The sequence below is a fragment of the Bactrocera tryoni genome, chromosome 5 (assembly GCF_016617805.1).
Source record: "Bactrocera tryoni isolate S06 chromosome 5, CSIRO_BtryS06_freeze2, whole genome shotgun sequence".
NCBI classification, from domain to species: domain Eukaryota; kingdom Metazoa; phylum Arthropoda; class Insecta; order Diptera; family Tephritidae; genus Bactrocera; species Bactrocera tryoni.
The window spans coordinates 81,561,985-81,589,978 of NC_052503.1; the positions used below are offsets into that span (position 1 = coordinate 81,561,985).

Consider the following 27,994-nt stretch of genomic DNA (forward strand, 5'->3'; position numbering starts at 1 on the left):
CATAATTTAACTACATAGGTGTACGCTAGTTATAATATACATATGTACATATTTACATACATGCGAAATTCGAATGGTTTAGGATCGTTTATCAATTAAAATTGTATTAAATGTTTGGTTAATTAAATTCAGTTTTTTAACTTCAATCATTTGTTAACATTTAATTAAGCAGAGAAATTTATTTACATAAAAACAAATATATGTACGTCTGTAAATCTTTATATTGTAGAAATTATTTACAATCAATAATTTGAATCTTAGACTACTACATGTCTCTAATTCGATTTTTGATATGAATAGATATTTGATTTATTGCATCAATATGAGGAAAGGATTAAATAAGTATCCTATTTTTAAAACCATATGCATACATACATATGTATGTATGCAAACAAATTTTTACGTAACTTAAGTCAAATATTCGTAATATTTGCGGCCACTTTATATTTTTCGTACGATTTGGTGGTTTTATTATTTTTTGGCAATTTTCGGCTCTTGGGCTTCTTCTTCTTCTTCGTGTCAAGAAACCTCCCATACTGTCGACTCCACTGAGCGACGAGGTCGTGACGCTACTTCTACATGTGCATCTAAGCCATCACTAAGTCGACTGAAACGTCGCGCCCAACTTCCACGTCCAACAAAGCCACTCGTACCCAAAGTAGCACCACTACTACGACTGCCCGCATCTCGGAAAATACTCAATAGATCCTGATTTTCACCCTGTTGAGCGCGTTTAATGCCGTGCTGGTATTTCGCTTCTTTAGCAAGTAACTGTTCGCGCTGCATTTGTGTCTTCACTTCAGCGGGTATGTCTGGGATTATAAATTGCATAATGCCTGTGATGACGAAAACGACGTGCTTGAAAAATATTCAATACATATGTATATAAATCTCGTAAATTCAGTTCTATGCAAACAGTTGAAATTATAGTTACCTCGAAAACAACAACGAAAGCCAAGCGCGCAGCAAAAACATGCCAGTAATGGGGGCTCAATCCATAGGGTTCGGGATCATGAGGTCCGTTTCTACTTTCCACAATTATAAGCAAGATGCTTATTTAAATATAAGTTAAAACACATTACATTCTGGTAACTAAACTCACCGGTAACCACGATATTGGCACACATCCGGATCCTTTTCGCTGCTTGTTGCTCCCCACTCCTCTTTGTAGTCCGATGTATTGAAAGTTGAAAGCGAATGCTCTATATAACCCACCAGTGTGTTCGTATTGGAATATACGAACTTGTAGACCATGCGCGGTATAAAATCACTTGTGTAGGCTATCACAAAAGCATTGGACACAACGGCTGTATAGGTTATAATGCGTAAGATGCCATACCAAGCACCAATGTCCTCAACACGCTCTGCTAGTGGACGGCGAGCCTGTGTTACCATTTTGTATGCATCCAAACGGATTTCCGCAACGTTGTTTAGTAGCGCGAAAAGTGGAGCCAAGGGGAATGCTGCCACAAACAATGTCACGAAACCATACTGCAGTACTGTGAAAATTGTTATGTTTGTAAAGTAATTTAGTTAAGGTCAAATAAATAAATAAATGCAATATTTTAAGCTCGTACTCATTTCTAAATATTCATCAAACAAAGCCAAGCGTCCTGGGTCCTGCATGTGATAATCCTGCTCCCAAGCCATATGTAAGTGGGTAACATCCTTGGTTGCAGCTTTGTGCTTGCGATGTCGCCACCAATTATACAATTTTGGAAAAAGATACTCCATAAAATTGTTCCAACACTGTTTTCCCACCATAATAATCGCAAGCTGAATGCAAAGTTCTGATAAACATCCAGCCGGATCGCAAATATCATTTTTAAGACGAAAAAATTCACTACGTCTGGCTTGATCATCGCCAGGATAATCAAAAAATCGACCTTTGAAAAACGCAATATATATGAGCGATGAGTAGAAATTCATAAACTCAAAAAAGAATATTTTAAAAGTGTAGGAGTCTTCGTACTCGGTGTGAGTTCGAGGGTTTTCCAAATTTGTCAATCTTATGGCCATGCGATGATAGATCTAGAGGGGGGCAATGTTCTATGTACTTAAATTGAAGAAATTTTTCAACTATAAATATCTTACCCTTGTTAATACCATAATTACTACTAAATTGATCAATGCAGCTGTAACAGTTGTAAATAATTTTGCATGTTCCTTTACGAAGAACCCACCCCCACCATAAATGACTGAAACCAATGATATACGGTATATGATGGTCCCCAACACAGCGGACAAAACTACCGAGATCTGTGAAAAAGTAAGCAAATATTTAATTCACTTAAATTTAATTTCTTAAAGTAGTTTTACCATAAATAAGACCGCACTACCGGTAATGACGAACCGTATAGCTCGGCTCCATGTGGACATATAGGGTTCCTTCTCTCGTGTCACTGGATTCATACGGAATGTAGTAGCATTTGTTTCAAACTCTGGACGATTTTCCTCATCGGATTCAACATTGTGTAAGTCCCATTCCCAGACAATTACAGACTGCTTGCGTTTCCATAACTCCAGAAATGTCGTTGCTGTTAATAATTGTAATATATTTCGCATACATATGTATACATATGTATGTATCTCATAACTTACCCCAAAATGACATAAATATAGCAAAAAATACTGTAGAAGGATTGTCGAAGAGGTATGTCAAGCGAGAAAATAAGCAAGACTCGTACAAATGCTGATAACTACAGGCCTTATCACACAGCGGACAGAGTGTAATATTGCCAGTCCCAAATTCATTGCAAATTTCCTTACTTGGAGTATTATCTTCTGAATCCAGAGATGCAAGCCCGTAAAGGAAACACAAAGTGCCCACAACTGCCGGATAAACCAACATCTCCGTGTAGAAACCCAGCCAACAAAAGTATAGAGCAATCTTATCGCCAAAGTACTTGCGAACCAAACACAAAGGCTGCTTTTTGTACCACTGAGAAGGATGAGCCCACGTGAGATATAAAATACGGCGGTCAAATGAGACCCCACTAGAGTGTGGACGATCATAACGACCTTCGTGCAAAGGAAAGCAAGCCAAATAAGTGGAATCATTGAGCAAACGTCGAATCCCAACACGGTCACTATCGTCGAAAGGGGTACGAATAAGCACCTGCATAACCATTAGAGAACGTTGGGCACTCGTATACGCAGTGGCGCGATCTTTGACTATAAATCTGTAATATTATTATTTTTTCACTTTTCCTCTTCATATTGATGAATACCAAATCTATGTACTTACTGTTCCTCAGCATTACCATTGGCAGTAGAAGCTTTGAACGTTGTTTCCCCTTCCAAAACGCTTTGGTCAAGCTGAATTTTCCGAGTTAGCCGATTCCAGAGAGACTTCCAGTAGTGGACATTGCGTGCCACCACATTCTCATCATCCTACGAATATGAAAAGGCGAAAAGAGAATAACTCAATTTTATCCAATATGTATATCAAATATGTTGAATTTAAATCGCAACTAAATTCTTGAAAACCAAACGAACTGTAAGTTAACTTTGTAGCTAAATATGGGGCGATCGAAATCAATTGACTCATCGATTTGAAGAGAAGTTACTGCGAATGATGTAGTATGTCATTCAGCTCTTTTAATGATTTACTAAGTGAAGTTTCTTGAGACCTACTTATTTCCTGTTTTCGATCAACATTCGAACAATTTTTTTGAGGAACTCTATATTTATACTACAAAATAAAGTGATAGTAACATACCCAGGACGCTTTTACTGATATCGTAATGAACCGCTTGATCGGCAACTTTAAGTTCATGACTTCCGCCAGTCTCGTCTCCAGGCGCCAAGGTAAATGAATTTTTAGAAAATACGTTTTTTCATTAAAGGACTGCGTTTTGTCTTCTAACTCAACTTCCAGTCCTTCTTTAATCAGATTGTCCATAAAACAGCGACGATTGTCACGACGGCGTGATTCGGCCTCGGTCATTACACCAAAATCTTCCTCTTCCCAAGCCAATACCATATCAACTTTACGCCGTCCATCACGAAACATAAGGGATTCTGGATCAAGACCCTGTAAACGAAATTACTTATAGCTACATAATAAAATGATATATTTCTTCAACTATTTCACCTCTCTGTCTTGTTTACTAACGCGGCGCATATCGCGTTCTTCACCACTCGCACTGTGACTTTTACTAGTATTTCGACTGTCATAATGGCTACCGCTTAAACTGCTGTCGCCCACGGAGCTTTTCGAACTCTTACGTGATACGGGTACTAATTGCTTGTATCCAAATTGATTTTGTAAAACGTTCGAGTTAGTCATATCACACTGATCAGTGTCCTCCCTATAAGAAGTGTCCTCAACAAGTGGCGTATTCAAATGAATATCTAGACCACGTCGCATCGCTGTACCGGGAATATCTTCAATATTCAACACTTTCGGTCCAAATGCTTGTGTGGGACTAGGCTCTGCTGACTCTGTTTCAATATGAGTAGGCAGTGGCAGAGCGATGGAGTTCGGCTTCAAATGATCTAGAGTTCGGGAGATTGTCGAGTTGAGCCATTTTTCAGTGTAGTTTACTTTTGAAGCTGGTGGCTGTCGTTCAGTGGATTTGGTTGTGTATGGTATTATAGTTTGTTCCTTTGTTTCACTCACTGTTTGTTCATTTGTTTGTTCCTGCTGCTGTTGATTGTAGGCATTTGCTGCGGCTTCACTTATAAAAGAATTATATAAATTATCAGATGATTTGGCGAAATGCTTAGTGGGAGCCACTGTATCGAGAATGTTGCTTTCCTACAAATACAATACATAACTCTATTATAGTTATATGTATACGAGATTATTTATGCTTACCAAACCACCAAACAAACGTCCTGAAACAATTCCACTGTCCTGGCTTAAACGTCTTGTACGCATTTTCCCCCCCGTCGGATTTGAAAGTAAAACTCGATCACTTTTCGCAGGACTGGATGAGATTTGGCGTGATGCAAATTTTTCGGAATATGGTCGAAAGTTGCGTAAAACTGGCACTGACAAGAATCCTGTAGAAGTTTTTATCATATCTTGTGATTAATATTCGTTTCCAATACGCATATTTAATAATAATTATTCCTTACGTGGAAATTCTGTCGGAGCCTCTGTAAAATGTTCAGTACTCGCAATGAGGTCCTCACGTGAATTTGATTCTGTTATAGGTGCGGTGCTCTCATCATCAACGCTATCGCCACGCATATGAAAGGGGCGATTGCTGGAATCAACTTGACTATCCAAACTCTTCTCTTTATTGGACTGTTCAAGTTTTTGTTTCTCAATTCGATCAATACTGTATTTATTGTGCGCGGAGGTTTTACTGTTACTAACATCGTAGCTTGGATCATGCATTTTGCTGTGAAATTTAACTACATAGTTATGCTTAAACCTACAAATATTAGTGTTAAAAGAATTAGAAAGTCAATACCAAAAATAAAATAACGATAGAAACTAAGGGTTTGACTATAAACGTAAAACACACATTAACACTGACGGTTTGTCGACGGCGTTCAGCTATGACGAAACTTGTTTCAATACATATAATTTCCATTTACTTGCAAACTGTATAAATATTAAACGCACAGTTACTTGGATAAGCATATTTTTAGGCGCGCTTGCGTGTTGGCAATTAGGTCGTCATAGAATTCAAGCAGCCGTCATACCCCTAATTGACGTATAGCTGTGTTCTGTTGCAGCTAATATTACAGTTCGTGAGTTGTGTTGGATCGAGAATACCCCAATTGTAGTACATTAATATCTACATATATAATATCTGTATATACCCTATAATTGTGGTATAAAAATAAACATAGTTTGAATATCTATGCTATAAATATTCAATTGCTTCATTAACGTAAAGGGGCCATGCGTATGAGTAACCTATGTCACTCATGTGTATAAACAAGAGCATGCACATTTCTCTTATAAGGCATATGTGGCAGTCTTCAAGTTATGATTATTTGGTTACAAAGTATTTTATATTCCGTCAGTGTGACCTATTTAGAACACGAGTGAACTATTATTTTATATTTACATATGTCACGAAAACTAGAAATTCCATCACATAGCTGAATTATGCAATAAAGTAGTACCAATGCAATATTTCAAGTTTTTAGATAATGCATGAAAGGAAAAATTGGTCGGACGTGTGAATGCCCAAGTCCTAGCTCAGTAAATTAGTAATGTTATGAAGTTCCTGCAAAGCTTTTATCATATTAGCGGAAATAAGTTATTTATTTTATAAAAGACATTTGTGTTCTTGAATTCGGCATGCCCATAAGTAAAAGGGTACCTTAGAGGTTTCCACCAAAGAAGTTTTCCAAGCGAAAAAGATAATTAATTTTTTTTTTACCCACCCTAATGCATATACATATATGTAAAACTATAAATGTTGGATATGTTAAGGGTTTGCAGCTTATTTTACAAACAACCATGAAATTATAAGAAGGATTTCGGTCAACACAACTGCCCTAGACATACATATGTATGTCAATCTTAAACATGTGAAATTAAAATTAAATAACTACTAGATATTGAGTACGCGTATATACGTACATATATATTTATATAACATACAAATATATATTTTTTTGCTGAAATTTTATTAGTGGTATATTGCTTTGTAAAGATCACATATTCACCTTGTTTCCAACATGTGCTGGGAACATTTTAAACACTTGACGCATGTTAGCTTTTATGCATTATATAAAATTTTATAAAGTTAAATTTTGAACTGATAATAATAGGCACTGTACAATGTTGTTATTAAATTTTCCTCCTTTTTTGTTACATAAATTTCACTTATTTATATTATTCGTTGAATTAATGTTGTGAACTGAAATAATGTTTTCAATACCATACGGATTTCAATTTGAATCTATAATAAAAAGTCGGTCAGATTGACGAAAGCATGTGTTTTCTAACACATGTTCTCAATTTCAATCGATTTGTGATCGATTAGCACTTGGAAGAGTATTATAGCTTGTTAAACAAAAAGTGTAAATAGCTATGTGCCTTTGATAAACATTTGTTAAAGTGAATTTTTTTTTTATGATTCAGTTATTCCCCAATTCCCTTAATTTGAGTACTGTGTTGTTTGATAAGCTACGTTTATACATTTTTATACTCGCAAAGAAAATGAAATATGTTGTGTGTAAGCTTGAGCTTGAGAATATATATAAGTACATATGTTGTAAATAAATATATGTTGTAAATATATATATGTATATACATTAGTGTAAATGTTATTACGTATGTATTATTATAAATTATGAGCCACTAGTTTCATTTCATTAGTTTTATGCACACGAGACAACCATTCCGTTATTATACAGATACATATAAATCCATATTCATTAAGCATGAGTATACGAATACACTAGATCACTTGTATGTATTTGAATCAACACTATTAATTATTTTTCAAAAGTTTTCTTATGCTTTGTTTGCAATCAAGATAGACCGGTTGCTCACTATATTAATTTAAAAAGTATTTATGCTTCCCAAGCAGTAGTCCATTATTTTTAATTATTATTGTTATGAAAATTTTTTGATATTGTGTTTTTATATGTATACTCTTAAGCATTTAAATAAATCACGTATATGGCGCCATTACGCGTTTCCAATTTGTCTGTTAGCCACAACCGTTGCGATTGACAACGCGACGTTGAATGTCAGTAATCCGAATGGTCAATACGCATTATTGCATTTCCTGTCCGCTTAACTACGCCTTTGCTGGAATTTATTCAATGTATTAACAATTCATAACTTGCTTTAAGTTCTACCTGTCTGTCTAACACATGCATGTTAGGACACATACATATACATATACATATGTACACTTATGACGGACTAGACAAAAAAGCATAACGTCAATTTTTACGAAATTGATTTTTTTGTGTAATTAGACCACTGTTTGCTTCCGTCATAACAAAATAGGTTTGATTTGAATTAAATAGGTGTTTCCTAAAATACCTCAGCTTTGTGGACGGTTTAGAATTAGTGGATAGGACAGCACAATGTTTCACAATAACTACTTGGGTTTGTACTCGTAGTTATATATTGTATAATATTTCGCACTGAAGTATGCTAGGATTTGAACGACATATTACTTTTACCTATATTTATTTGCTAAAAATGATAGATACAAGGATACGTACATATGTAATTGCGTTAAAATTTGTCATTGTTAATGGCGTCGTGTTTTGTTTTAAATGAGACACATGCGTGGCCTGAAGGAAAGCTGTTACAATTTAATTTTTGTATTCTTGTAATTATTATTATGTCAGTAAAAATGTTTTTAAATTTTTTATCTTAGCTTGAAAAATGCCTAAAAATTAAGGTTTTACATACATATGTAGTTACATACGCAATTTCGTTTATGAAAGTTTGCAAATAATATGACCTCTGGTATCACAAGCAACTTTCGCTATTATATGTATGTTCGCCAGTATTGCCATGACGTTGACTTGCTATCATATAACTGTGGAAAAATTCAAGTTAGTAGTAAGTGATATTCGTTACAGTATTATATACATATATATAGTACATGTATAGTATCTATGTAGAGCTCCCATGTTCCTTATGCTGGATTTCTTCAAGCGCTCGCTTTGCTACCACTGCTGGCATAGTACAATTTACCACATCCTTCACGCAGCGTGTTATTGACGCGTTGAAATATAGTCCGTCGGCACATTTATGTACAACTGGTTTTCCTTGCACACATTGAAAGTACGAACGGCAGTTGTCCAGCGTATATGGATAAAGTATGGAATCCCCGAGACCAAGGCATGACTTTAGACAAGAATAATATATATTTTATAATATTATTGTGAAGAATATTGATATTTCTGTTTGTGATACTCCTACTTACCACCGCTGTTTTCATCGCGTAAGCTTGGTTTAAAGCTTTGTCACACTGATTATTCTCATTGGGAAGACAAGACGTCTGAATTTTATCGAAATATTCGTTTTTATTGCAACTGCCAGGGATTTTCTGGCCATTTATGCACACAAAATATGCTTGACAGTTGTCTTCGTCTCTTACCAACACTCCGTGTCGAGCATTACATTCACCAACTCGTTGTCCATTTTCCAGCAAACATGTGCCATCGTTCTGTCGACAAAAACCGAGCAAGCTATCATAGCTCTCACCATTGCGACAACGTTGAGAGACAGGACCGTCGACGTCGTTACAACTTACGTACCGTCGACAATCACCTGGTTCTGCAATGGAAGATCCCTTTGGCATTTGTAAGCAGAGTTCAGTATAATTTGAGGGCTTGTGTTTACATTGTGTCTGTGTTAATTTTAATTGATGTGGATCTACACTGACAGCATTAGCTTCTGTTGTATTGCCAATAGCTTGCGTGTACGATTGACATTGCAGTAGCGATGAGTTAAAGTAATAGTTCGTATAACATCTTTCGTGTCGTAACTTTCCATTAATGCAAACATAAAACTCATTACAGTTGAGAAGATCAGGCATCATATCTCCATGCTTTCCTTCACATACGGAAGGCTCTGGTGGAGCAATCAATAAGTTTGATTCTGTTTTGACGACATATGGGCAGGAACCATCATCAGGTACACAAAGCTGTTGATCAGTATCAAAGTATGCACCCGACGGACATTGTTTCCTTAATTCCATTCCAGCTAAACACACGTAATATTTCGTGCAATCTATCATGTCAGGCAAGTGATTGCCATCACTTAAATTTTTACATATGTCTTCCGATTTGATGTTATATGTTATTTCTGATAAGCTACCATTCTCACAGTTATTTACAGGATCAAATACACAATGTCCAACAGTGGAGTTAAAGTGATTACCAGCTGGGCACACCGCAGGTATAGCCAAACCACGTACACAAGCAAAATAAATGTTACAATAACGTTCGTGAGATAAACTTTTTCCATGCTGACATTTGCTGTGCTCTTTAAATTTGGCACGGCACTCCCCTCGATCAATATGACATTCACCCGTAGTATTGTGATAATACTCGCCTTCGGCGCAATAGCGTAGTTCAGTCCCATTCAAAGTAGAACATTCATAATAAGCCTGACAATCGTAGGGATGTGCAACATTGCCGCCGTCTGTGGAATTTGCACATACACCTGCAAGAGGAATTATACAGCTACCGTTATTAGGACGACAATAACCGAGTGTAGCATCAAAAAATGCTGCGGGAATACATTTTTGCTCTTTGACTGGCACCTCTCCAATACAAACGAAAAAATGTAAACAGCTCTCTGGGTGTGCTACAGCACTGCCATTTTCACGTCCAAGACAGATACTATTTATATCATTTTCGAATGTTGGTTGACCTGAATCTAAGTTCATATCAGTCATTAATTTTTGTTCCACAATAAAGGGTTGACATTTATCAAGGGGTGCATGTGGCACACACTTGCCCAAGTCCTTTGAATAGGTATGAGTTTTTAAGCAAAAACCCTCTTTCCAAATGCCATCAAGACAATAATAAAATTGTGTACAATTATCAGACAGCGGGTGAGCTTTAACCACTCCGGGTCCGCAAACTTTTCTCAACCCATTCTCACCACACTCTCCTATGTTCGGCACACACTGCTGTAAAATATTATCAAACATAAAAGAAAATTTGCAATTTTGTTTTTGCCATTCTCCATGTATGCATTTCTCATAGGACGTACAATTAAATGGAAACTCGCGCCGCTCGCCCTCACTGCACGTGGGTTTATATAGTTGCAAGCAAACATTTTCTATATCGGGTAAACATATACTTTCGGTAAGGTTGAAATAATGCTGAGACGGACAAATTTTCAATTTCCAAAAACTTCCTTGGCATACATAATAGCGATCGCAAGCCAAAGCAGATGGTCTAAGGGCACCTTGTAAAGTACATGGTTGTTTAGAATATTGCTCTTCTGAATATACAGAAATTGATGGCCTAGCAGTAAATAAGCAAAGACCATCCAAGTCGGGCATGCAGTAGTTATATATACGGTTATAGTACATACCAAGTGGGCAGTAATGATGCCACCATTTACCGTCCAAACACATAAGGTACATTGCACAATTAGACTCATAATAACGCACTTCCATGTGGCGACAATCGAATTCCTGTACCGGCATATTGTCAATGTTGAGTTCATTTTGAGCCGTACAAACATCGTCGTGTGTACTTGGTATGCAAGTGTTTAAACGCTTTGAGTAAAAATGTTGTTTCGGACAATTCTTCAATCGCCATTTACCATGATTACAGCGGTAGTATTGAGTGCAGTTAGCATCCTTTCCCGGAACTGTATGTAACTCCATTGAAGTACTACAATTTGGAAAAATTGTAACACGACCATGAATGCAGATCATGTCATCGCGAAGTTCAATACACGCACGCTCTTCTTGACTGAAAATGTTTCTATCAGGACAGCTCAGTCGAGTCCAATCACCATCTAAGCATACTTCATATTGCGAACAGTTGAATAGTACGGATCTTTTTTCGTTTTCAATACACCATTTCTAAGGTGAAGAAATATTTGTTAATACAAATTCTGCTTTTTAAGATTTCCCAAAACAAGACTGGCCTCTGAAAAAATTGATTTGCTTCTAGTTTAAAATGCAGCAGCACACAACACATCAAGAAAGCTTCAATTTATTCAATGTCACTACTTCTGTATTTGCATATCCTTTTAATCAGGATCCCACTGCTTTCAAAATTCATGTTTCTATCTATGCATATTCACATCATTTTGTTTCCTTTAGGAAATATATTTGTATATTGTTCAGGAATAAAACTGCCAAAATTTAAAATACCGTTATGTAACAGCACTTTTATTTACCTACTAGAGCGATAACTATACGTACGTATAGTTAAACGATCTAATGAATATGAAGCAAGCGGAATTTCTATACTAGTATTTAATATAGCTTTAGGTATAAGTGCTTTATTAATTATTCAAGTATATTTTCTTAAATTTTAGTATTTAGCAATCATGTTTTTAAAGAGGCGAGCCTTATTGACAACTTTAGAAGTATGGGAATTTTTTTAGGTAATTTTTCAAAATCGTCAGAGTTCTTACATTATTTTCCGGAATCTCTCCCGTGCGCATTATATTTGTATTTTGGTGCATAACCCTTTTGTCCAAAGGCTGACAAGTTAGACTATCTTGGTCGAAGATATTTCCTGCACCACAATCACCCTCCAGAAGCTTTGCATTATAGCAGACATAGAACAGTTGATTGTTAGTACGATGTGGGACGTATTCCCCCTCGCCGTAAGTACCCAGGCAGCTCACGGTGGAGATTCCTTGATTTAGTTCTAATAATTTCGCACTCTTTGTACAGCTTATATTACAAATCTCGCTAATCGGGTCAAATAAAGCATTATCTGGACACAAGAAGAATTCAACTTCGGTCAAAGAAAAGCAGTAACAAAATCCATGTGTATCGTTTTTAGCTGCAATGGCAAAAGGATATTCTGATGTCGTATTAGCACATTGAGCTACATCGCACTCCACCTGGATAATTGAAAACCAAATGCATATATAGTATTCGTGTTCCTGTACTAAAAAAATACAGAATAATTATTTCGAAATAACTACTTACAGTGCTTGAGGATTCACACTGTCTGGAAACAGGATTAAACAGGTTTCCGTCAGAACAAGAAATCAACTCGGGTATTCCACTCTTACACACGCAATATCCGTATTGGTAATGATTTGCTGGATATGGGATACCATTATTGGATGAATTGGAACAAAAGTTCTTGTCGCAAGGATCCTAAACATAAAGGATATTTTATAAACTAATAGTCATCCAACAGGTTATCATTAGACATCAAATTCATACCTCTTTACATAATAAGTAGTATGGATCGAAACGAGTTCCATTAGCACAATCGTGTTTAGTTACTGAGCTTGGATCTGAACTTCCACAGACACAAAAAGCATATGGTTCATTTAAAGCTGGAAACGGACCCGATGGATTCGTCGAACAAATTTCGCCATCACAGCCCACCTATTAGACATTCCAGGAGAGATGGAAAATGAACTATAAAATTTATTGCATAAATTATGTATCAGATCTTACCGCCTGACATATAAACAAAGTCTCATTGAATATCTCAGAATTTGGGCAATTCTGCTTAATTGCTAATCCATCGTTGATACAGTAACAGAAGGAGTGAGGATCACTGGCAGCACCATATATCAATCCAGCATTCCCTGAACAAAGTGAACTACTGCAATCATCCCCAATTTCTGGAAGACATATTCCTTTTTCCGCATTGTATTTCTTATCGTTTCCGCACAACTTATATGTGGTGCCAGAACTAACGCATTCGCAGAAACCATCTGTATCATTATTCAATGCTGGGAAAGTACTATACTCCGGAGCCGTAAGGCAAAATGTAGAAGAACATCTTTCCTATATATACATAAATTAAAAGAATAGTAAAATATTTCTCCATTAATACAAATAATTGAAAGGCTTTTAAATATTATGACACATTTCACTAACATCAAGCACTTGGCAAGTTTGGGTGACTGCATTGTATGTTTGATTATTGGGGCAATCAACAATAACTTGTTGCTTACTGACACATAAACAGAAACTATGTGAATTGTTACGATTTTGCGAGCGCGTATTTTCTGGGAAGGAATCACATAACTCCGGATCACAAGGTGCATTCTTAAAATGAAAACAAAAATATTTAGCATTTAACATGTGAGATACCAGAATCATCATATCATTTTTCTTACCGAATAGCATATTCCGAGGTCTGCTCGGAAAGTGTAATTATCTGCACAGTGATGTAGGAACGCTGAATCACCTCGACATAAACAGAATGCGGTGTTATCAGTGTTTGTTAAGGGTGCAAATGCGTTATCTTCTGGGTTGGTGGACTGGCATTCGGTTTGATTACATTGTGACTGAAAGACGAGCAGAAAATGTTTCGGGTACGTAAATAAAAATGCTCAACATTGCTCTTCTCTACTTACGCTAGGCTCTTCCAAGCAAACTCCCACATCTTTATTGAAAACTTGTCCGGATTTACATTCTCTTATCTGAGCTACGCCGCCCATGCATAAATAGAATTTGGTGTCGTTGCCTACAAAAGGGTATGTTGTTCCATCACTTTTACCTACACACAAAGTAGCTTCACAAACAGCATCTGCATGACATTTATTCAAGGTTATATCAAATCCACCTTCGGGACATGTCTCAACATATGGTTTGCAGTCATTACAAAGAAAATACTTAGAACAATCGGGATTGGGTAAGAATGTAATTCCTGTTGTATCTTTACAAGGATTTATGCACGTTGCGTTAAAGTCTGGCATACAAATTTTATCAACTGGGTTAAACCACTTCTCAGGTGGACAGTTATATATCTCTCCTTTACCGTCTTGGCAAAGATAAAATGAAGTACAATTTGTCGAATCAGGTACATAGGTACCGTCAATTTGACCATAGCATAAATTTGGCCAGCAAGTATTATCGACATCAGGCACACATACTCCGAGATGACTGTCAAAATAATTGCCCTCTCCGCACTCCCGTTCTTGAAGCCTACCGTCGGTGCAGATGTAATATTTATCGCAATTTTCCGGATAGTTGGGGAATGGTAACAATTCACCCTCTTTATATCCACCGGGACAAGTGCAATTCGTTTCTGCCGGCCAACATTTATTATCGACATCAGGTACACATACTCCGAGTTGACTGTCAAAATAATTTCCCTCTCCGCACTCCCGTTCTTGAAGCCTACCGTCGGTACAGATGTAATATTTATCGCAATTTTCCGGATAGTTGGGGAATGGTAACAATTCACCCTCTTTATATCCACCGGGACAAGTGCAATTCGTTTCTGCCGGCCAACATTTATTATCGACATCAGGTACACATACTCCGAGTCGACTGTCAAAATAATTTCCCTTTCCGCACTCTCGTTCTTGAAGCCTACCGTCGGTACAGATGTAATATTTATCGCAATTTTCCGGATAGTTGGGGAATGGTAACAATTCACCCTCCTTGTAACCACCCGGGCAGCTGCAATCTTCTACCCCAATACTGGAAACGATATCAGTTATTTGTTCACTCTTTTTGGTACTAAGGTATTCATTGGCATTCTCGTTATTGCCAATACAAACTTGCTGAGTATCAATGTTACATGTTAAAGTATTTGAGTTAAAATAATTTCCAAAGCCGCAATCTTCGGATATCATTTCACCATCAACACAAATTTGATACTTCCGACAGTTTGAAGAATCTCCTATTATCACACCCTCGGTGTATAAACCCAAACACAATGGAGCATCGAATGTGTCAATCGAAGATCTGTCCACACTTCGCCTATTTCTTCGTCCAACTACGTTATAGTTTCGAGCATCACAATTTATCCGTGAACAAACATTTTCGATATCAGGTTGACAAACACCAAAGGTACTATTGAAGCGATTTCCTTCACCGCATTCCTTCTCCACCAGTTTTCCGTTTGAGCATTCATAATATTTATCACAATTTTCGGGGTAGTTTGGGAACGGTATCAATTCACCTTCCTTATAACCACCAGGACAATCGCAAGTTGCTTCCGTAGCAGATGTGGTAACTTCGGAACATTCAGTAGTCACGACTGGCCAACAGATATGGTCAACATCGGGTTCACAAACACCTAAGGTACTATTGAAGCTATTTCCTTCACCGCATTCCTTCTTCTCAAGTTTACCATTCGAACATTCATAATATTTATCACAATTCTCGGGGTAGTTTGGGAACGGTATCAATTCACCTTCCTTACAACCACCAGGACAATCGCAAGTTGCTTCCGTAGCAGATGTGCTAACTTCGGAACATTCAGTAGTCACGACTGGCCAACAGATATGGTCAACATCGGGTTCACAAACACCTAAGGTACTATTGAAGCTATTTCCTTCACCGCATTCCTTCTTCTCAAGTTTACCATTCGAACATTCATAATATTTATCACAATTCTCGGGGTAGTTTGGGAACGGTATCAATTCACCTTCCTTATAACCACCAGGACAATCGCAAGTTGCTACCGTAGCAGGTGTCGTAACTTCGGAACATTCAGTAGTGACGACTGGCCAGCAGATATGGTCAACATCGGGTTCACAAACACCTAAGGTGCTATTGAAGCTATTTCCTTCACCGCATTCCTTCTCCACCAGTTTTCCGTCTGAGCATTCATAATATTTATCACAATTTTCGGGGTAGTTTGGGAACGGTATCAATTCACCTTCCTTATAACCACCAGGACAATCGCAAGTTGCTTCCGTAGCAGATGTGGTAACTTCGGAACATTCAGTAGTCACGACTGGCCAACAGATATGGTCAACATCGGGTTCACAAACACCTAAGGTACTATTGAAGCTATTTCCTTCACCGCATTCCTTCTCCTCAAGTTTACCATTCGAACATTCATAATATTTATCACAATTCTCGGGGTAGTTTGGGAACGGTATCAATTCACCTTCCTTATAACCACCAGGGCAATCGCAAGTTGCTTCCGTAGCAGATGTGGTAACTTCGGAACATTCAGTAGTCACGACTGGCCAACAGATATGGTCAACATCGGGTTCACAAACACCTAAGGTACTATTGAAGCTATTTCCTTCACCGCATTCCTTCTCCTCAAGTTTACCATTCGAACATTCATAATATTTATCACAATTCTCGGGGTAGTTTGGGAACGGTATCAATTCACCTTCCTTATAATCACCAGGACAATCGCAAGTTGCTTCCGTAGCAGATGTGGTAACTTCGGAACATTCAGTAGTCCCGACTGGCCAACAGATATGGTCAACATCGGGTTCACAAACACCTAAGGTGCTATTGAAGCCATTTCCTTCACCGCATTCCTTCTCCTCAAGTTTACCATTCGAACATTCATAATATTTATCACAATTCTCGGGGTAGTTTGGGAACGGTATCAATTCACCTTCCTTATAACCACCAGGACAATCGCAAGTTGCTTCCGTAGCAGGTGTCGTAACTTCAGTACATTCTGTTGATGGCGCGGATTCAGTACTTTCACTAAGGCATTCCGTCGTTGATTCTGTTGTCTCAGTAGCAGATGTTGTAACTTCAGTACATTCTGTTGATGGCGTGGATTCAGTGCTTTCGCTAATGCATTCAGTCGTTGATTCTGTTGTCTCAGTAGTGGGACACTCGGTTGTAACTGGTGAACACTCGCCTGGTAAGCAACTGTTTTCAGTCGAATTGAAATAGCTGCCTTCTGGACAATATTGCTGGATTGGTTTTGCGGAAACACAGATGTAATAACTGTAGCAATCTTTTACATCTTGCACAAACTCTCCATCTTTTTTGCCTACACATAAGTTCTCCCAACAAAACTGTCCATCTGGATCAGGCAAACAAATCCTTTTGGAACTATTAAAATAGCTGCCACTACCGCATTCTTGTTCGATTGTTTCGCCAGCAGCACATACATAAAATGAAGAACAAGAAGATTCATTGGGCAAATAGGTGCCATTATTTTCACCAATACACTTATTTTGCCAACATTCAGAGTCAGTGTCTGGTATGCATGTTCTAGTCGTAGAATTGAAGCGACTTCCAGCATCGCAAACTTGAGGATAAGCTTGATTTTGATTGCAAATATAGAAATTACGACAGTATCCAGGTTGATCAAGATAAACACCAGAGGTTTCATTAGCACATACGTTGATAATCTAAAAATGTATTTAAAAGTGCAGGTTAAGGACGGTGTGATTCTAGTTTTATTTAAAAGAGGAAATTTTGAAAAACTTACCGCATCTAAAGGCATGGCTAGTGTCAATTTGCAAAGACCCTCGATGTAATTTGAGCATTTTCCTGTCTTCGAATTATATACCTTGCCTTCGGCGCAAACCACTTCTCTCTTTACACTCCTATTCGTACAACGATAGTAGCGAGTGCAATCAGTAGGATCCGGCCAGTGAAGTACCAACTTACGAGTCTTACGGTACTTACACTCTGCATCAGCTGCACAACAAAGTGCAGCTGTGGTCAATAAAACCACAGCGGTAAGAGTAACTACGAAATTAAAATTTGTTTATTTGTTATTAGTATTGTATTAATACATGTGAATATTCATATTAACAATTTATAGTAAACTTAAGGAACTGTAGTTTGACTTACCGTTCATTCTATGTGTAGTTGGTGAAATTTTTTAGTTGCAATTTTTAAATGTCCTCTGACTAGTTTTTAAAAGTACTTATAACAATAGATCCGAGTCACTTGCTTAAATAAGACTCTGTCGTCGTTTTATTAAATTTTAGACCATTTTATACCTAAATTTCGTTTATGAATTGACACTTCAATACAATTTATTTACAACTTGTTACTACAGTAATTTTACTTGTTTAAATTTTATCTAATTCTAGATCATGTTCCTACAAATGTTTCTTAATTGATTTTTAAGTTTTTTAGCATTTTTCAGAGAAATTAAGAGAGCATCAGGAAGAATACCAACGTAATAGGCCACACCTTTATAAGTTATTGATGTTTTTACTTCACTGCCATTGATTGCATCGATAGCGTTATCATGATGTGATTATGAATGAATTATTCTCATGCACGTTTGCTATTGACATTGACACCTTCAACTACTTATTTGTAACTATTGACTGCAAGACAAAAATAGAGATGTGTGATAATCGAAGGTGATCCTGCAAAACATGTTGCAAATTCGGGATGAGTTCGCGATTAGCCGCAAAGGTAAAGCGACGAATTTCACCTCTGATCTTTCTATAAGGAAAGTATTGTACTAGATTATGTTATGACTTTATGAAGGATGATTGAAGAGGGTTTTAGACCGATAAAAGTGGTCTAAGAAGGGAGGACGTAAAAATACATGTACATATATAATTTTATTTTTAATTTAGTATGAGATAATAATATTTCAATAACAATTGATGAGTAAAAAAATCAAATCAGATCGAACATATTAAAACTAATAATATCCTTTTACAAACACATTTCTTAAAGATATTTGGCAAAAACACTACAAGTATGCCTAATTATGTATAGTACATCCAAAATGGGCTAAATAGTTGCTTCTATCTTTGCTTTACATACTTCAAATACGTTATAATGTTTAAAATTGACTCTACTAAATTAATACAATAATATTATTTCGGAATTTGACACCACGATGCACCAAGTTGTAGTTACGCGTACACAATGCATTAGATACGTCGATTAAAAACATGATTTTCCATAAAATCTGAAAGTTCTCTGATATTTGGGAAGCAAAATGTTAAAAGTCAGGTTTGGGAAGAGACATTTTTTTTAGATTCGAGATAAAAGTAATGAACGAAACAACTGGCTTTCGGTTGAATTTTATATCGAAAGATATTATTATGCATAATTTTAGGCGATGTGTATGGAAAATAGCTTTTGGATCCCGAGAGCAATTTTTCACAAAGGTATCATAACAGTGTTCATTTAATACTGGCAAATAATAATATTGAATCGTTTTTTTGTCAAATAAGCTTTATATCTTTGAGCGTTTGTTTTGGATATAATGTTTTGACTCCCACCGATGTGAACCGGTATCAGCCAACATATTTGACGTCGGTATCGATTTTTATGACTGATTCACATAGAACTCTTATTTCGCTTTGCGTCAGTCATTTGACAGAAAAGCTCGATGCGCTTATGTGAGTACTTTCACATCGAAGCGAAACTAAGCAAGGGGAAGTTAAATGTAGGAAAGCTCTCATCTTTTTACGCTTCTCCCAGCAACAGTCGTCATTTTTATTAGAGGGTTCAGATTTTGAAAGCAAAGTGTTCATTCTGACATAGCCTTTGTTTTCTTCGCTTCGTGGTTAAAATATGAATTGTCACGCAAAGCGAGGAAAGTAGTATTTTTCGCAAGCCGTTTTATATTTGTTTAACATTTTAATTTTTTAAAGCTTAAATAATTAATTAATTGTATTAAATCTTTTTATCAAAGAACTCAATATTTGCTTCTGACAACGCACACATAATCCTCTGTCTTAATTCTTTTAATTTTGATGTTGCATATACATATAGAGAGCACCGATGATGTTGTAGCAAAATCTTCAATGCTAAAAAATATGCGAGTCAATGTCAATATTAAATAACGTTCTAACTCGTTTGCTTCAGATTTAAAGATCTGAAATTCCTATTTCAAATATCGGATTCGTTTGTAACAGCTATGACAAATAGACGATTCCTGATCTTTGAAGCATTTTCTTAGAATACAATACATAGATATATACGAGTGGAAGGCAACAACATTATTTATATACTTCAAGGTTATCCTCATCGTTTATCAGTTACAAATATTTCACAAAGCATTCCCTACATTGGTTAAACAAAACTGAAGTATGTGTTTACATAGCATAAGAAATATTATCGAACCCTTCCATTTAAAATGCCAACCACATTTATATAAATGCAGAAGATTATAAGATAATCATTAGTAGTACTTGCGACGACACCAAAGAACATTAAGGCAATTGGCAAATTTGTTAAAATACGGTCAAGAAAATATTATTTTGTACAGTGTTTCAGTTAAACATGCAGCTGCTGGCGTTTTTTGTGTTATGGATCGGATTAACTGTTGCTCTTAATGAAATGGTAAGTATGAATGTAAATTAATTCCTAATTATATTTGTACATATGTATGTATGTAATCGAAAGAAGAAAAATAAACTTAGTTGATGTCAGGTGGTTGGTTAAACTCCCGATTTTATAATATATGGTTAAAAAGATTTAGTTCAAAATTTAAATAATAACTTTGTATCGGATTTCAGGTTGAACAACCGATAAAACATCCCGATTGCCCATTGATTGACGATCCAATGCATCCTGTACAATTGCCCCACCCCACCAACTGCAGAAAGTATTATACTTGCAAAAATAGGTATGCTTACGCAATGTTATGCGAAAATGGGCTTCAATGGAATATTTTGACATATCGCTGTGATTTTCCCTCAGTTACAAAATGTTCCACTAGCATTCCTGATTCGATATATCCAACGAATCCAACCGACATCAGTGCATATCCCACATTGGAAAAATTCTTTTTTACATCAGACTCGGCAGACTGCAACAAGTTCTATAAATGCATTCCAATGCGTTGTCCTTCTTACATGTATTGGAATTCTTTGCTAGAGCGATGCGATTTACTACAAAATGGGGACTGCAAAAATTCGCCACAGATATGGACACTTCCTCCATATATTGATAATTCCATAGCAACTGCTGCAACTCCTCCAACAGCAGCACAAGGGGATCGAGAGCCACCTTCATATAATCCGGAATACGACACTGATACCACCAATTTCTTACCTTTATGCAATACCCCCGGAGTTGATTACGTGAGACATCCTTTTGACTGTCATAAATTTATACAATGCGATGCCTTTGCAACGGTACAAATCTGTGGGAACGGTCTTTTCTGGAACTCGGAAGTAATGGCCTGTGATCGTTACTGCAAATAAGATTATTCCTAAATATGTTTGAGCCCCTGCATTCATTTTTTTCTTGTCTATAAATGCATATTAATAAATATTCTTCTTCATCTTTATCTATGTAGATGTAACATAAGCTGAGTCCTTGATATTTTGGGTAATGCATGTGTATCGATATAATTAAAACCGTTCAGTGTGCGTGTAAAGTGTGATATGGGTATCCGACCTTAATTGGGGTCATAAATAAAACGTAAGTAGAACGAAGCAATATCCGGATTCATGATCCTCACATGTTGCCCCTGATCTCCTACTCCATTTTTTGACCACTCTGGAGCACTCACAGATAGTATAAAGTGAATCATCAGGTTACAAAATTTGTGGTTAAATTAGCATTGTGTTGCCCAAGAATTAGATGAAAGAACGAAATCGATAAATCAAAAAATGTGATTAAATGCTTAAGAAGACTTGATTTAAAGGCTTACAAGTGCTTTTAAAAATAGTAGAAAATAGCCTCACACTGCGAAAAGGTTCTCTTGTGTATAATAAAGTCCTTATACAGAATGTATGTAGACAAGTTCGGACATCATCTATGTCTGCATTCCATATAACGCCGATTGGAATACAATAAAATGATCTAGCAATACGTGGAGCAACTAAACCATGAAATATTAGTACGAAGTTCTGAGTATATTGATATTTTGCGTTTTTGTCCACTATTAAAAGCACGTACACAACATCCCAATATCAGCAATATATGGAAAAGTAATCATTTGCAAATATGTAGTTTTGATTGTAAATTTATCGCTACTATCAGATTATTTGTGAACAATACTTGATTGTTTTAAATTACTCAGCACATACACGCATACTCTTAAATACATGCATTCTCTTACATACAGTTATTTGAAAAAAAAATGTTCCTATGATGTTTTTTGGCCGAGCTATTTTTACCTTAAATATACATTTTGATTTTATCCATCAAAAGAAGGACCTAGATGTGTATATGGCAACGAATCAGCTACTTCACTTCAAACGAATATTCATGGAACTGTAGACAGAACTTTGACTTGACTTTTTTTTATTATTCTAGACACCACAAGTGGGATACGAACTATCAAACGACCAGATGTTAAACACGCCCTCAACCTCATACGATTTATAGTTACGACGTAGCTTATGAATATGTATTAATGCTATGTAACTTCCCCTATGGGGAGTATTATAATTTGTTGCTATATTCCCAACATATTCTTTGCTAAATTTTATAAGTAAAAAAATACATATGTATGTACTTATGTACGTATTTACTGATACATATGACTTATAAGGAAACATATACATACATATACGCCAACATATTCTTTTATATTTGAATGAATATGTAAGACGTTATATCGCAAATTTATATCAAGATTTCAGTAAGAAACGATGTAGCAGTGTATCATTTAATGTTTTGATATGAGTATAGCATATGCAAATATTTCCAATTTTAGCATTATGATAAGAAACTAAGAATGTTTATAAAGATTGGAAAGTATTTTACACAGCTCAATTGATGATTCGTATTTGAATATTAAAAGTCGCGATATTTGAAAATTTGACTCTTCAAGAATATCGATAAACAACACTTATTTGGGAGAAAACATGTGGTATTTATTAGGTGTTTTGTTAAGTTTTGCATTTTTGCAAAGCTCCGTTTTGTCTCGGAAACTTGATGTAAGTTAAGAGTTGCTGCCTGCATGTGTGCAAATATATATGTATGTATAAATATTTTTTGCAGCAACGAACTGATGCGGGCTTCCCGGAAATCTGCAGCAATCGCAACGGTGTCACTATACCCATGCCGGGTTCCTGTACAGGTTTCTTTATTTGCGTCGATGGGAATGCTATAGCCAGCTCGTGTGGCAGTTTTTATCATTTTAATACACAAACCGGACTATGTGATCATCCGTTGAAAGCTAATTGTCAACTTGATCTGTCACAAATCAAAAATATAACATCCACAAGGAATGAAAAGAAACAAGGTACTCGTTCATCTTTACCTAAACCGAAAACGCCTGACGAAGTTGTTGCGGATCTGAGTATTGGTCCGATTTGCAAAAAATTCCCGACCGGTACGCTCTTACCAAAACCAGATTCTTGCTCACAATACTACGTGTGTATATTGGAAAGGCCCTATCGCCGTACCTGCCCCCCAATGCTTCATTTTAACGCATCAAGAGGATTATGTCAAGACCCAACAATGGCCAAATGCAGTACACAATCGAAAAAATTAACTAAGAAGGAAATCGAACTAATTAATACGGTAGCAACTAATTCAAAGGAATACGACATAGCTAATTTAGATGAACTAGGCAATACCGATAGTACGAAAAAGGACACCATATGCGTAATGAGCCCAAACGGTACTTTGTTCCCTTTCCAAGATGACTGTAACCGCTTCATTTTCTGTATGAATCACCAAGCTTTGGCGTTGATATGTCCGGAGGGACATCATTTCAGTGTAAGAAATGGACGTTGCGAATGGCCCTCCATTGCGAAATGCCAATCCCACGATTGGTGAAGAATGGATTTATCTGGGCCGGAGCGGTTAAACTGCTATTTGCCATTATCATTATATTGGCGAAATAGTAATGTATTATGAAAATTAACCTCATATAGAAAATTTAAATCAATTAAATTAGCAGCTAGAATGACGTGACCGAGGAGCATTTTCCCAGATTTCTACCTTTTTTCGAAAACAACAGAGAACATCATACTACGTATTACGTAGCATTACTTAAAATATTTTATACTTGAACATTACGTAATATATTCGAAAAGTTGCAGTAATAATAGGTATTATTTGGTACAGTAAATAAAGTACCAGACCACTGTTTGATTGTTTTCGTTAATATTTTTTGTTGTTATTTTTACGCTGATTCAATTGAGTGTTAGCTAACTTCTCTTTAAAGTCTCATAATTCTCCTTGCATAACCCACATATTACCGATTTGTCCTACATGCCCGTTAGCAGCTTTAAGTAAGTATCCGGTTTAAACTCTTATTATAGCACACAGTTGTATCAAGGTTTTGATTGAAAACATAGTTAACTAACGGATATCCTTAGCAAGCAAGGCTTTATTAACGATGTTCCATATTTCTAATTCATTATGCCTCAGACCAGCGTGTGCCAATTGAAAGGTTGTCTTTTAAATATCCCATTCTGCAACAATGAAGAACCCATATTTGTTACAAAATATACAGTTTCCTTAACTTTCAAAATGATGGATATATTCAAGTATATACATATGTACATTCATACTTATAGTTTTGGCTAGAAAAAACCGATTTCCTTGTTAAGTGGTAATATAACCTTTTATCGTTCTCTATTCTGCTAGAATAGAGCTGAAGATAAGCAATCGGCTTTGAAAAGCTCAAAAATTTTAAAAACCTTTTAAAAAATTTCCATCATAATCCATATTAACGCTCTCTTAATGGGTAAAAAGTCATATATGTATGTACATTTTTATTTTGACTAATAATGCGGAATCTAAAAATGTTGGAATAGTTTGAGAGGAAAAATTGAATTTGATTTTGCTATGTTTATATACAGTGTCAAATGGCATTGCCATTCAGACGTAATATAACGTAAGACAATAATATTCAGTTAACATCCTTCGGTATGCTAGCAAAAGTATTTAAAATATGTTAGCATCCAAAACTCGTTGGCCAATCACAGACCCCCAAATTATAGTTGAACATTAATAGTGATGGGCAACTACGCTGCACTTCACACTCACACTGGCATACAATATAGTCACTGCTGCAAGCATCAGTTTCGATAGCAAAAGAGGTGCCGTCCTGCTGGCCAACGCACCGACCACCAGTTGCACAATGAGTTCCAGATGGTCCCGCCGACGGACCACTTGGTGGATTTTGAGGCCAGGGACAATTTACATTTCCTGGATAATCGCATTCGCCAGTTACGGAATTAAACAGCAAATTATTGGAGCAAGTAAAAATATTTTCCTTGCCACCAACACAAACCACGAATTTTTGACAATTTCCCTCCAAAATACTAGTGGAACCATCTTTTACATTACAACACAATGGATCACAATCAGGAGTGTCTTGTGTGGGTCCAGGTATTGTGAAGGTACCGTCAGTTGTGGCTATCGTTGTCTGAGTTTGTGTTGTTGTATCCCAATCTATTGGTGTAGGTGTTAACGTTTCAGTTGCAGATGGTGATGAATTAGGATTTGAAGTTGGTTCCGGAGTCGATGGAGTTGGACTTGTTGTATCCCAATCTATTGGTGTTGGTGTTAACGTTTCAGTTGGAGATGGAGATGAATTAGGATTTGAAGTTGGTTCCGAAGTCGATTTAGTTGGACTTGTTGTATCCCAAGCTATTGGTGTTGGTGTTAACGTTTCAGTTGGAGATGGTGATGAATTAGGATTTGAAGTTGGTTCCGGAGTCGATTTAGTTGGACTTGTTGTATCCCAAGCTATTGGTGTTGGTGTTAACGTTTCAGTTGGAGATGGTGATGAATTAGGATTTGAAGTTGGTTCCGGAGTCGATGGAGTTGGACATGTTGTATCCCAAGCTATTGGTGTTGGTGTTAACGTTTCGGTTGGAGATGGTGATGAATTAGAATTTGACGTTGGTTCCGGAGTCGATGGAGTTGGAGTTGTTGTATCGCAAGCTATTGGTGTTGGTGTTAATGTTTCGGTTGGAGATGGTGATGAATTAGGATTTGAAGTTGGTTCCGGAGTCGATTTAGTTGGACTTGTTGTATCCCAAGCTATTGGTGTTGGTGTTAACGTATCAGTTGGAGATGGGGATGAATTAGGATTTGAAGTTGGTTCCGGAGTCGATGGAGTTGGACTTGTTGTATCCCAAGCTATTGGTGTTGGTGTTAATGTTTCGGTTGGAGATGGTGATGAATTAGAATTTGACGTTGGTTCCGGAGTCGATGGAGTTGGAGTTGTTGTATCGCAAGCTATTGGTGTTGGTGTTAATGTTTCGGTTGGAGATGGTGATGAATTAGGATTTGAAGTTGGTTCCGGACTCGATGGAGTTGGACTTGTTGTATCCCAAGCTATTGGTGTTGGTGTTAACGTTTCAGTTGGAGATGGTGATGAATTAGAATTTGACGTTGGTTCCAAAGTCGATGAAGTTTGCGATGGTGATTGAGTTGGACTTGTTGTATCGCAAGCTTTTGAAGTTGGTGTTATAGTTTGAGCAGGGGTCGGTGATGGGTTTGGAGTAGACGTTCGTCCCGAAGTCGATGGAGTTTGCGATGGTGATTGAGTTGGAGTTGTTGTATCGCAAGCTATTGGTGTTGGTGTTATCGTTTGAGCAGGGGTCGGTGATGGGTTTGGAGTAGACGTTCGTCCCGAAGTCGATGGAGTTTGCGATGGTGATTGAGTTGGACTTGATGTATCGCAAGTTATTGGCGTTGGTGATGGGTTTGGATTTGGCGTTGGTTCCAGAGTCGATGGAGCTTGCGATGATGATTGAGTTGGAGTTGTTGTATCGCCAGCTATTGGTGTTGGTGTTATCGTTTGAGCAGGGGTCGGTGATGGGTTTGGATTAGACGTTGGTTCCGGAGTCGATGGAGTTTGCGATGGTGATTGAGTTGGACTTGATGTATCGCAAGCTATTGGCGTTGGTGATGGGTTTGGATTTGATGTTGGTTCCAGAGTCGATGGAGTTTGCGATGGTGATTGAGTTGGAGTTGTTGTATCGCAAGCTATTGGTGTTGGTGTTATCGTTTGAGTAGGGGTCGGTGATGAATTAGGATTTGACGTTGGTTCCGGAGTCGATGGAGTTTGCGATGATGATTGAGTTGGATTTGATGTATCGCAAGTTGTTGATGTTGTTGTTAGCGTTTGAGTAGAAGTCGGTAACGGGTTTGGATTTGACGTTGGTTCCGGAGTAATTTGATTTGAACGAGTTTGCGAGGATGATTGGATTGGAGTATTGCAAGGCGTTGATGTAAAAGTAGATGGAGATGATGATGGCAACAGTGGTGTTGGACTTGATGTTGGTTTCGGACTGGGTGGTGGCGTTGAAGTTGGACTTACAGTAGGAGCTGTTGGAGTGATATCTGAATTACATTCTGGACAACACACACTGCAGTCACATTCGCAAGTGGTTTTTAAAAAGGAAGACCTTTCTTTCGAGCAACCAGCGCGAGAAGGATAGTCACATACTTCATCTTGAGCATTAAATGCTAATCCACTAGGACAATTCTGAAGACGTCCGAATGATGTATTAACACATTGCACAAATTTAGAACAATCGGTTTGGTGAGCTAACCTTTTTCCTATCACCTCTTTGATACATCGCGTTTCTTTCACATTACCTCCTTCTGCAGCTAGCACAAAAATTGCTAGCGTTATCACTGCAATAACAATCCGGTCACTTTTACGGAAAACTCATAAGTTGAGCAATATTAAACAAACCTCTTAACATCCTTATATATTAAATTTAGTTCAGCAAAATATACTTCGTTGACAGAAGACAAACTTTTATTGCTTCATATAGGGCCAAATTCCATTTATATAT

The 27,994-nt window shown here is 37.0% G+C and overlaps 5 protein-coding genes across 14 annotated transcripts; 2 read left to right on the forward strand and 3 right to left on the reverse strand.

Annotated features, from left to right (window-relative positions):
* Positions 1 to 203: 203 nt before the first annotated feature.
* Positions 204 to 7,839, reverse strand: LOC120776421 (anoctamin-4). 6 transcript variants are annotated; one of them, XM_040107062.1, is made up of 14 exons: positions 7,250 to 7,820; positions 6,640 to 6,833; positions 5,086 to 5,387; positions 4,823 to 5,010; positions 4,097 to 4,762; positions 3,722 to 4,036; positions 3,248 to 3,393; positions 2,602 to 3,182; positions 2,320 to 2,537; positions 2,095 to 2,259; positions 1,578 to 2,031; positions 1,103 to 1,499; positions 935 to 1,025; positions 204 to 858 (listed from the first exon to the last, which is right to left on the reverse strand). In XM_040107062.1, exons 2-14 carry the CDS (start codon positions 6,651 to 6,653, stop codon positions 520 to 522), a joined length of 3,876 nt encoding a protein of 1,291 aa, XP_039962996.1. In that variant the 5' UTR covers positions 6,654 to 6,833; positions 7,250 to 7,820; the 3' UTR covers positions 204 to 519. The 6 variants fall into 6 exon arrangements, with proteins under 6 accessions (XP_039962996.1, XP_039962998.1, XP_039962995.1 ...); XM_040107064.1 differs by having other exon boundaries at positions 5,086 to 5,354; positions 6,640 to 6,875; XM_040107061.1 differs by having other exon boundaries at positions 6,640 to 6,875.
* Positions 7,840 to 8,321: 482 nt separating this feature from the next.
* Positions 8,322 to 18,635, reverse strand: LOC120776418. 5 transcript variants are annotated; one of them, XM_040107054.1, is made up of 14 exons: positions 18,486 to 18,634; positions 18,138 to 18,289; positions 17,770 to 18,032; positions 13,976 to 17,689; positions 13,736 to 13,906; positions 13,494 to 13,664; positions 13,065 to 13,400; positions 12,825 to 12,992; positions 12,582 to 12,755; positions 12,056 to 12,493; positions 10,997 to 11,495; positions 8,871 to 10,114; positions 8,547 to 8,791; positions 8,322 to 8,480 (listed from the first exon to the last, which is right to left on the reverse strand). In XM_040107054.1, exons 2-13 carry the CDS (start codon positions 18,142 to 18,144, stop codon positions 8,558 to 8,560), a joined length of 7,419 nt encoding a protein of 2,472 aa, XP_039962988.1. In that variant the 5' UTR covers positions 18,145 to 18,289; positions 18,486 to 18,634; the 3' UTR covers positions 8,322 to 8,480; positions 8,547 to 8,557. The 5 variants fall into 5 exon arrangements, with proteins under 5 accessions (XP_039962988.1, XP_039962987.1, XP_039962986.1 ...); XM_040107053.1 differs by having other exon boundaries at positions 8,871 to 10,867; XM_040107052.1 differs by having other exon boundaries at positions 8,871 to 11,495; positions 18,486 to 18,635.
* Positions 18,636 to 18,676: 41 nt separating this feature from the next.
* LOC120778433 lies at positions 18,677 to 21,472 on the forward strand. Its single transcript, XM_040110215.1, has 3 exons — positions 18,677 to 18,716; positions 20,533 to 20,606; positions 20,783 to 21,472. The coding sequence occupies exons 1-3, from the start codon at positions 18,677 to 18,679 to the stop codon at positions 21,470 to 21,472; spliced, it is 804 nt and encodes a 267-aa protein (XP_039966149.1).
* Positions 21,473 to 23,086: 1,614 nt separating this feature from the next.
* On the forward strand, positions 23,087 to 24,005 carry LOC120778434 (probable chitinase 10). Its single transcript, XM_040110216.1, has 2 exons — positions 23,087 to 23,158; positions 23,223 to 24,005. Exons 1-2 carry the CDS (start codon positions 23,087 to 23,089, stop codon positions 24,003 to 24,005), a joined length of 855 nt encoding a protein of 284 aa, XP_039966150.1.
* Positions 24,006 to 24,914: 909 nt separating this feature from the next.
* On the reverse strand, positions 24,915 to 27,949 carry LOC120776422 (mucin-2). Its single transcript, XM_040107067.1, has 2 exons — positions 27,892 to 27,949; positions 24,915 to 27,830 (listed from the first exon to the last, which is right to left on the reverse strand). The coding sequence occupies exons 1-2, from the start codon at positions 27,899 to 27,901 to the stop codon at positions 25,132 to 25,134; spliced, it is 2,709 nt and encodes a 902-aa protein (XP_039963001.1). The 5' UTR covers positions 27,902 to 27,949; the 3' UTR covers positions 24,915 to 25,131.
* Between the last annotated feature and the right edge of the window lie 45 nt (positions 27,950 to 27,994).

Excerpts from the sequence above, each read along its gene's own strand:
- LOC120778433 (XM_040110215.1), top strand. The coding sequence starts at position 18,677 with ATGTTGCAAATTCGGGATGAGTTCGCGATTAGCCGCAAAG. Across the intron at positions 18,717-20,532 it reads GTTCGCGATTAGCCGCAAAG|TGTTTCAGTTAAACATGCAG; the intron begins GTAAAGCGACGA and ends TATTTTGTACAG. Across the intron at positions 20,607-20,782 it reads CTGTTGCTCTTAATGAAATG|GTTGAACAACCGATAAAACA; the intron begins GTAAGTATGAAT and ends ATCGGATTTCAG.
- LOC120776418 (XM_040107052.1), bottom strand. Across the intron at positions 13,665-13,735 it reads ACCTCGGAATATGCTATTCG|AATGCACCTTGTGATCCGGA; the intron begins GTAAGAAAAATG and ends TTTCATTTTAAG. Across the intron at positions 12,756-12,824 it reads ACTACTTATTATGTAAAGAG|GATCCTTGCGACAAGAACTT; the intron begins GTATGAATTTGA and ends CTTTATGTTTAG.
- LOC120776421 (XM_040107062.1), bottom strand. Across the intron at positions 3,183-3,247 it reads AATGGTAATGCTGAGGAACA|ATTTATAGTCAAAGATCGCG; the intron begins GTAAGTACATAG and ends ATAATATTACAG. Across the intron at positions 1,026-1,102 it reads TGCCAATATCGTGGTTACCG|AAACGGACCTCATGATCCCG; the intron begins GTGAGTTTAGTT and ends TGTGGAAAGTAG.
- LOC120778434 (XM_040110216.1), top strand. The coding sequence starts at position 23,087 with ATGTGGTATTTATTAGGTGTTTTGTTAAGTTTTGCATTTTTGCAAAGC. Across the intron at positions 23,159-23,222 it reads TTTTGTCTCGGAAACTTGAT|CAACGAACTGATGCGGGCTT; the intron begins GTAAGTTAAGAG and ends TATTTTTTGCAG.